This window comes from Onychostruthus taczanowskii, unplaced genomic scaffold, assembly GCF_017590055.1.
Source record: "Onychostruthus taczanowskii isolate IOZ18803 unplaced genomic scaffold, ASM1759005v1 scaffold4, whole genome shotgun sequence".
Lineage (NCBI taxonomy): Eukaryota > Metazoa > Chordata > Aves > Passeriformes > Passeridae > Onychostruthus > Onychostruthus taczanowskii.
The window spans coordinates 11539952-11549488 of record NW_024501459.1 but is presented as its reverse complement, the minus strand read 5'-3'; the positions used below and the strand labels follow the sequence as shown (position 1 = coordinate 11549488).

The 9537-nt window shown below is 34.4% G+C and overlaps 1 protein-coding gene across 2 annotated transcripts in view; it reads right to left on the bottom strand.

The window, feature by feature from the left end:
* Nucleotides 1-331: 331 nt before the first annotated feature.
* The window catches only part of CRISPLD1 (cysteine rich secretory protein LCCL domain containing 1), a 37023-nt gene continuing 27817 nt past the window's right edge, over nt 332-9537 (bottom strand). Inside the window, exons 11-15 of one of the 2 annotated variants that reach the window (XM_041412706.1) lie at nt 9360-9403; nt 9203-9275; nt 7012-7087; nt 2574-2704; nt 332-693 (exon numbers count right to left, since the gene is read on the bottom strand). In XM_041412706.1, the coding sequence (XP_041268640.1) occupies nt 642-693; nt 2574-2704; nt 7012-7087; nt 9203-9275; nt 9360-9403 (376 nt within the window). In that variant the 3' untranslated portion in view covers nt 332-641. The remainder of the gene's footprint in view (nt 694-2573; nt 2705-7011; nt 7088-9202; nt 9276-9359; nt 9404-9537) is intronic. The other variant, XM_041412707.1, reaches the window with a different exon arrangement.

Sequence of the window (9537 nt, the reverse complement as noted above, 5' to 3'; positions counted from 1 at the left end):
CAGAGGAAAACATGCTAGCATGACCTAGGGCTTCTTCCTATATTTCATATGAATTTATCCCAATTTATTTCAAAATAGGTATTTTTACTTGTTATGATTAGTGTGAAATTGAGAAAAATCTAGCCTCTTCATTGATGCTTTCATAGTTAATGCTACTTTAAATCAAAAAGTTATATATGTATTTATTTTATCAAAATATTGGGATGACTTCTTTTATGTACATTGAAAATAAAAACTCAGGCCTCCCTCTGGTATAGTTTTAAGGTTACTGTTAGTGGCATATATAAAGCACCATACAATAATATATTCAGATGAAGAAAACAAAGAACATTTATGAGCTTTGAATTAACTGTATAGGAGTAACTGCTAAGAAAATATAGCAATATTTAACACAGGATTCAAAGTAATGTTATATATCATTATAGATTTTCAAATGAATTTTTCTCCCATGTTTATTTTTACAGATTTTTTTCATTAAGATTTATATGTAACTTAAATTTCTTGGTGGAAAGCAGTATACATCTTCTGTACAACAATGTTACAGCTTTATACAAATTTTAGGAATCACAAGAAATGGCCTGTATTAATCTTTTCCAACTGCTCGGGTTTCACTTGCCTGTTGTGTGTTTTACTTGCTAGATTCAAACAACAGCAAATACTCTGAAAGCCTTGCTTCCTGGAGGATTCTGTAAACTGAAACATAAAAACAGTTTTTATGTTAAGACGATAACACTCCAATAACAACTTTTTAAAATTTTCAATTGTAAATTCCTGCAGCACTTCTTGTGACAACTCCTAAATTCATCTATCTAGGATTTCTTTAAAACTGCTGCAAATAAAAACTACATAAATTTTAGAATTTTTTTCCCAAAAAGTTTGATAGGAACAAAATACAACATAGAAAAATTCAATAGTAATCCTTTGTGATGAGGGATTGTGGTTTAAAGAATTGAAGCAAAATGCTAAAAAGTGTTTTGGAAATAGAGAAAACATACATGTCAGTCTTACTCTTCTAGCAACTGTATTTGGAGAGAACTTGCAGACCTAGGAGATCACTTGTTTGTTAGTTGCTTATACAATGAATAATAGATTTCTGCAGAGACCTAATGTCTAACAAAAGCAAAGAGAATGCCTTCTGAATGGATGAGTATCTGGCTTTCAAAGAAAAGAAACAAAAATACCCAATTGCAATGAAATGTTGATAAAATAAGTATTTTTGCCTTAAAAGTTGGACCAGCACATCCTATTTAATGGTCCATTGTTTTTTCTTCAGACAACCCTGCCTGAAGATTATCTGGGAAGGAAAGGGAAATGGAGTGGAATCAAGGAAAGGCACAGTGGAACAGGTTGCCTACAACAGCATCAGAATTCATAATTTCTGCTACACAGAAAACTTGTATGTGACTCTTTTCCAAACTTCTGACCTCCCAAACTGTACCAAGGTGATTAATATGTGTATCTATACATATTTTAAATTTATATTTATAGATAATATCTAATACGTATAATAAAGTATAAGTAATTATCAAATTTGCAATATTCTTCCTGTTTGCCTCTCTACTCAAGAATATTTATACTGAGAGTAAAAGTGTCAGTAAGGAAGCACTCTAAGGGAATTGGATGATCACAAAGAAAAGTCAAAAAATATGTAAAATCAGTCATCCATTGAGCAAAGAAAATCTTTATTTTCACAAGCTTCCAGAATTGTTGAATAGTCTAAGAGAAAGAGAGAAGATATTCTCCTACCCACAATTAAAAACAAGACAAAAATACTCAATATTTTCCTACTTCTGAGTTTTCTAAAGAAAATTTTTGAGGCTTTTTTCCCACTCAAATTTCTCAAAAAGGCTATAGTCTGGTTAGGTAAACATAATTTTTAGTCTAAGAAACATTCTTAGCTTTACAGGACAAAAAGAGTGGCACAATGTTTTAAAAGTGATTTCTCTTTCTTCCTTTAGAACTGGGAGAACCCTTTCAGGGATTAAATTAAACCTGCAACATATAGCCACGTGTTATCATCACACAATGCACAAATACACTCAATACAAGCAGTGAACTTTCACAGCATTTCCCCGTCTTTCAAAAAACACTGTTAACAGCAAATTATTTAAAAAGAACATAAAAAATATGTTTAAATGATTGTGAATTTCAATGTTGGTGAGTATTAATTATGATCCAGGATCACTGGTTCGATACCATGTAATGAACAGTTCATCAGGAACCAATGAACCTGCATCATTAACGTTAATTTTTTAAAAAATCCCCAAAGGAGTAGCTGCAATTTTCTTATTGTGTTAGTTGCAACAGAACCAGCAAAGCAAACAAGAGGTTTGCTTTATTTCATAAGCAGCTTTTCAGGGTAATGTTGCACGAGCTTAGAGGAGGCAGGCAGCTCCAGCAGCACAGCTTCTCCAGAGTCAGCGCAGCTGCTGTTACACAAGCCCTGTAAATCACCCCTTGTGGCCCATTTGTTTGGCTTCCAGCACTGCCCAGGTACAAGCAGACACAATGCAAGACTGAGAACCTTATCGAGGCCAAGAGTAAAGTGTAACTTCTGCAGATGGGCTCTGTACCTTTCTGAATATATCCCATTCTGAAAGGAAGCCACATAGACCTTTCTTTTGTCCACTGGCATCACATCAACGTAGCCGCCCTGGTTGCGGACCACACCCGCGTGCACTGCTGCCCGGCAGATACTGGAGATCTGGGGAGTGAAGACACAGATTAGCTTTGCAGTCATCCTTTCATTTCACCATTTTTGAAAGAAGACAAATACAGGTGTTTAAACCAAATAACATAAAATAATTATATTTATTGCATAACTAATTTTATTAGTCTTATGATATTTAAACCAGCTTCATTAGGAATTAGGCCATTTTATAGGAATTCAGAAAGAGATTTCAGATCACTTTCACCATGATGCAAAAAATAATTTATTTCAGGCTATTTGAGTTCAAAGATCAGGAAGATGTTTGAATTCTTCAACCTTTCAAAACTAAATGATCTATCAGCCAAAATCTCAAACATTAGTAAAATGATTCATGATTAAAGGAAGCATCACGGTTTTCTATCCAGGCATGGGTAAATACTAAAAGCTAATTAGATGAAGGGTATAATGTGAGCATCAGACAGAAGACAGAGGTCTAAAATGAAAGTTCTCTGTTAAGTTAACAGCACTTATAGCTGCTTGAAACTCTATTTTCTGGTCACGAATTTCCCTTATTAACCCATGAGGAATAAACAATATCCACAGAAGGATTTCTCAGTGACCATCTTGATAACGTTAATTTAAATAATTGATTTAAACTTGCAGTACTCTATTACTCTTTCAGCATTTTAATAATTGTCAGAAGAATGAAACTTAGATATTCCAGAAGGTAGGTCCCAATCTTTAAAACACAGCATAGCAAAGTGCAGTTCCAGCTTCAGTGTATCTCCACTTAGAGACAAGTATTTTTGGTGGGAAAAGTTTTCAAACAGACCACGATTTAAACAATAAACTGCACTTCTTCCAGTTATAATTGGAATAATTTATATATGTTATCATAGTCATTTTCAACCTCAATGCTATATGAAATCAGGAATTTAAAACAGCAATGATTTTCCTACTTTCATTCGAAGCACAGGACTTGCCAGGTTCACTCATACATAGTTCATCTGTTAACATTGCAATATTTAAAGCAGTAAAGATCTGAAATAATTTATGCAAATAATTGTTTGCAAAGATGCTTTAGAGTTTTTATTTCCACACTGCTGTGTGCAGTTTTTGAACATGCCAGAAAGGATGCCATTTATACCCCTCTGTATTTTTCCTCCTCCCAGTGTTGCAAAACGTTTTTTATACCCTGAACACCAATAGATGCCTTATTGTTAAGATTATAGCAAGCCTTATTTATCCATACTGTGGAGTAACTAAAGAGTAGACTGATCATGTGCTATTTCAAATACCCAGGGGGAATAATGGCCTCTCCAGTACAGGACTACAGTCAGAGGAAATAAAAGATGATATTTACAAGCAATTAACTACACTGAAGAACTAGAAGAAAACTATTCATTCTATTCATTCCTAGTACAATAACACAGCAGTAACTTTGTTTTCAGTTCCCACTGGAGATATAAAAAAAGGCTGGAGGTACAACTGGGGAAAAGAAAGATCAGCTTTTTCACCTCTGTAATAGTAACCAAAATGTACCCTCACCATTTACATCATGACATAGGGGTTTCATAATTACATTTGAGGATGGCTAAGATGTGGCGGCTGTTCCAACATTATTTGGAAGTTTCTAATCAAGTAAAAAGGAAAGAAAAAGTCAAGGGATGGAGATTTTGACAGAGCAGGCTGACTGCTTGTTGGAAACAATCTCCAGCAAAGGACAGGGCCATTGTTAGGGCTGACACCACAACTGGACCAATCAAGTATGGCTGGGCTAATGCACGACATTTCAAAATGATGGCAAGACACTTGAATGGAAAATGTGAAAAAGGAGAGGTCAGAAGACAGAGGTTCATGAAGCCAGCTCAAAGGCTATTTTCAGATGAAAATAAACTGAGAGTCTGATGCTACATTCCAGATGAGACTGGAGAACAAATTCACATAGTTTTTGAATAAATGAACAATTACATGAGTATAATTTCATAATTATGAACTTGTTTGTAGGAACAGCTATGAATAGATACCTATAGTTTTATAAACATATACAGAATATCTTTTTTTACAAAGTATTATCTGGCCTTATCTCTCAATAACTTCTCATTTTCTTAGAATGAGACTATTAGACATGCATCTAAATGGAATCAGATTCCAGTAGTGATGTCACAGTATTTCCTATGCTCAATATTATGTCATCCAGATCACACTTCCCTGAACCACAAAGGCAAGCCTCCTGTTAATTTAAGCAAAACATGATTTCACTATGTCTGTCACAAATTTCAGCATATTATTTGTGGTATACATCAGCATCCTGGTGTCACTTTTGGGAAAACTTCAAAAATTTAGGGTTATTCCTTGAATTTTGATGAAGAAATTCCAAAGGATGTATAAGGCAGTATTTTAAAGTTAGTATGAACATTTTATGCAGCATTACTGTGTTGTGAACACTCCTAAGCTTGTTGGTATTTTTAACAGGTCATGGGATCTGAATACAAAGTTAATTATATTCCTTCTTCAGATACTCAACAAATACCAGTATCTAACAGCACAGTATTACTCTACAAAGTCATTTAAACCACAAGTGTCTTTAACATACCATCATAGGAATATGGAGCTATTTAACTTTCTACATAATATTCTCTATATTTTACCATCGTAGAGAATTATGAATACTTTTGCAAAAGTTTCAGGGAATATTTGTATACGTGGTTACTGAAACAAAAATTAGTACAACCTAAGTGCTCAAATGGTATAAAATTATACAACTCCATAGAGCTCTTTAGATAAAAGATATTTGTGGCCTCTAGCCCCTGGAAGAAGTAAGGCAGACACACTGAAAAATTCAAACTAATTCTGCTCTGCAGACACCTGTTTATCTCCTTTACCACTATACTCTCTGTACTAAAAACTACTGAAAACATAACCTAGAACAGCACCTTCAGTGTAAATGTCTATCCTGATAGCATGTGAAGTTGATAAGAAGACTCCCATATCTGTTTTTTCACTTGTATGCATATCCATTCTTTTGTAAAAGCAGTATGGCTGCACACATTTCTACATAATGAAGATGAATAACGAGATAGTACACCTGAAATAATGTTAAAGTGTACCTCTATATCACTAATTAAAGTCACCTAGGACTTCTCCAGCCAAAGAAAATACATATTCAATGTAAATTTCATTGAATTCATTCAAAAATACATAATCTGAGATTTCACGCTGTCAAGGTTAAACACAAGCACGTCTTTCTCCTACAACAGTCTCTTCTAACTCACTGGGAAACTTTGTCTGTAGCCCTTAATTGCAACCACAGAGCTGAAAGAAAATAATCTTCCACGATCTGGACTTGCATTGAATCTATTTTCACTGCCCCTTTTAACATGCCCTGCATGTTAAGGATCCAGTTCACAAATCAATTATCTTTCTGAACTGGGAATACTACTCACACCCATGACACTACTTAGGGACAAGAGTGTTTTCAGGACAAGACACTCAGGTGACATATGTCTTGTCAATGGACATCAGCTAGTTTTATAATGCTGAAGAGTAAATATTCACATACTGTTTTCACACATTTCAAAGAACTGGAAAGTAGTGAAAATCATCATCTGACCCAACTGGTTGCCATACTACTCTTTATGACATACATAAGACAGTTAAACTACAGTTTACTGCCAAAAATACAAACTGCTTTCTCTGCTACTATACCCTGGCTTCTTCATAGAGACATGACAAAGGAGGGCTTAAATTAGAAATCTCTTTTCAGACTTTCTACCCACCTCAGAAATAAACATGCTGTAGAAAAGACAGGGAAAAAAAGTTGACTAGCAAACAGAATGAGAAAAAAAAAGACTGCTAAAATAATATGACGGTGTGAGACACTTTACACAAATATATCACTCTGTTGTAAATACTTAGCTATTCACACAGAAAAGAAATATTCAAAATAATGAGAATGTAGACATTTATTTTAAGAGCAGTATTTTTTGTATAATCTGATAGAATTATATCAGAATTGCATCAGAATTTGAAATGCAAGGGTTTAAATGAGTATACACTGGTAATGTTGGACAAATGTTGAAGAGTGTGAATTTTGTTAAAAATAATTGAAAGTATGGGTCAAGAGCCTAGTAAAGCCTATAATGAGTTTCCAAATAATTTTCTGTATCTTCGACATCTGACCACTGCTGACTGAAATGGAAGCCTCTGAAAAATAATTTTTTAAAAGAAAGGGGTTTTTTTGTAAAAAAATCATCATATGGAGGAAAACTGTATATCAATATTCTATCTTATAGTTACATTATAATTTTTTCATAGAATTTTGTCTCATTTTATCACACAATGTAAATCCCTATACTTACATCAGAATAAATTCGTGTACCAATTACACGAGCGTAGTGTGCATTTGCCTGCATACAGTTGTGAGGACAATACACTCTGAAAGATCAAAAACAAAACCACACACAGTTAGGAAGAGTATCAGAGGATTAATATATCATGCTCAATGACAGCATTATTAAGTATAAATCAAGTTGATTGTCTATGCATATGGGTGCATAATGCTATTTAAAACCTGTCAGTTTGCGAGGCTTTGACCATAAAACTGAAAGCATTACTGATGTGTTGAAGTTCATGTGAAGTGCTTAAAATGATACTTTAACAAGTCTGGTCTTCTTTCCTTTGAATAAGTAGATGGTATGCTTGTTAAACATATGTGAGGCAAGTAGAAAAGCCAGTGAGAAGAAAGCCTGTTCATTATTCTATAATTTATCTAATTCTAAGTGCCCTATACAAAATGTACAGTCAGATACCTTCTCAGAAGAGGCAGATGTGACTGAGGACCTGCTTTGATACTGATGACCTGGTGACACAAGCCAATTTAGCAACTTATAATGAAACTGAGCATTGGCATATGTGGCTAGAACGAAAACTCTTGGAAAGCAGTGAAACTCCTAGCTGATTCTGGGAGGTCAGAAACCTACTAAAACAAACACTGTCTTTATTAACTGCATTTTGTTAACATTTGAGGAAAATTTTCTCTGTGATTCACATCTTCTATGCCTTCAAAATGCACAGGAAAACCATGTGGCAAACTAAGTGTAGTACAAAAGGTGTCAGCATTTTATTTGCTAACTGTGATATGCTACAAGCAAGAACCATCAGCTGACTCTAGGTCTACTCTGAGCTACTTCATTTGAAAAACAGAGCCACCCTATATGGGACAGCCCTGGGCAAGTGTTCCTCTCTAAAATGTTATCCAGGCTCCAATCAATATTTGGAAGTCAAATCACTTGGGCATGCTAGAGTCTTGCCAGATGGGTAACTAAAACATGCTGATAAGAGTCAGGAAAGATATTTTTGTCAGAAGGAAGAAAGAAGTTGAAGAAGCCTGTTGAAGACCTGCTGATTTATGAGCTGGGAGTAAGAGGGAAAATTGAGGTTGTGTAATCAATGCCATGACTGACTACTTCTTGTAATTCCCAAGACTACATTTTCAGAATGAAGAGCATGCACGGAATCTTGAATGAATCACTGCCATTGTGAAGTTCCTTAAGTTGACACATCAGAATTATGTCATTTTAAACCTTGTACTTATTCTTTAATTTTCCTAAAGAATAATCATGTTTTTCTCTTAATGAAGCTAGCTTTAGTTTTTAATAATGAAAAGAAAAAGAAACATATAGGAGATTGTACCCATCCATTCCTGTGTTCCAGTCCTTAGCTTAATTCTCCACATCTTCCAGCTAGAAAGCCAGGAGTCATAGCCAAACACCAAGTAAGTCCATGGACCCAAGTGCTACATGAAAGGATGTTTTCCTAGCAGTTTTGGCTTTGTACTTGTTTCCTGTGTTGGCTGTAGGATTGCTATGAAAGTAATCCTGTGGATATCTGCAGCTTAATTTGTGGTAAGTCATGCTCTGGTGTATTTACCTTTGACTCATCTATGGTTTTAAGAACTGTTACCAAATTCTTTTGTCAAAATATTGCGGTACAGGAGCCTTTCAAAGAGTTAAAACACAGGCTTCAAAGAAATGGCACAGATATTTAAAGCCAACCTGCAGACCAGGCCTTACCTTAACCAGATATATTTAAAATTATTTTTAAAATCCAGTTTCTGCAGATCTCCCAAGCGAATTGGTAACTTCTGTGATAATTATCTGAATTTTATCCTTCTATTGTATCTGCTTTACAGGTAACTAAATTGAAATAAAGTGTACTTTGCCCAAGGTGCATATATATAATAATGGACAAAGAAAAATAAAAATGTACTTTTATTCACAGTCTTTAGTGTAAGGATTTCACTAAGATTAGCAACAGGATCTTAATGAGTGAAAGAAAAAGAGATTTTCTTAATGAAAAATCCTGCAGATCATCTTTACCTACCTTGCCTTCTACTGAGACCAAAGACTAAAATATCATTTGAACATTTTTTACTTCATTTTTACAGCTACTGTTGTCACCTTTCTCAACAACTTAAGATGACTTAAAATAATTATTAAATGGCAGAAAATAGAGCGGCACTTTAAATTAATAACATTTTATGAATTTTACCTCGGACAGTGTGAGGCTGGTTTTTGAAATGGGCACAGTTGCTCCACTGTGGTTTCACAGGTGATAGCCTGAACTGAAGAAAATAAAACACAAACAAGTGAATGTTTACTATTTAGAAAAAACAGCAGTACTGAGCTTGTAAGAAATAAATACTGACCTGTTACTTTAGAGACAGTGAAGGAGTTAGCAGATTGGTATTTTCTGAAGAAGAAATATTAGAAATTATCAGTAAATAACATATTTCAGTGATTTCTTTTAGCTAGAATAGTTTCTATTAGAAAATATGGAAGTAAACCCAAGAGAATGTCCCCAAACAGTTTTTACTCACTGCACCC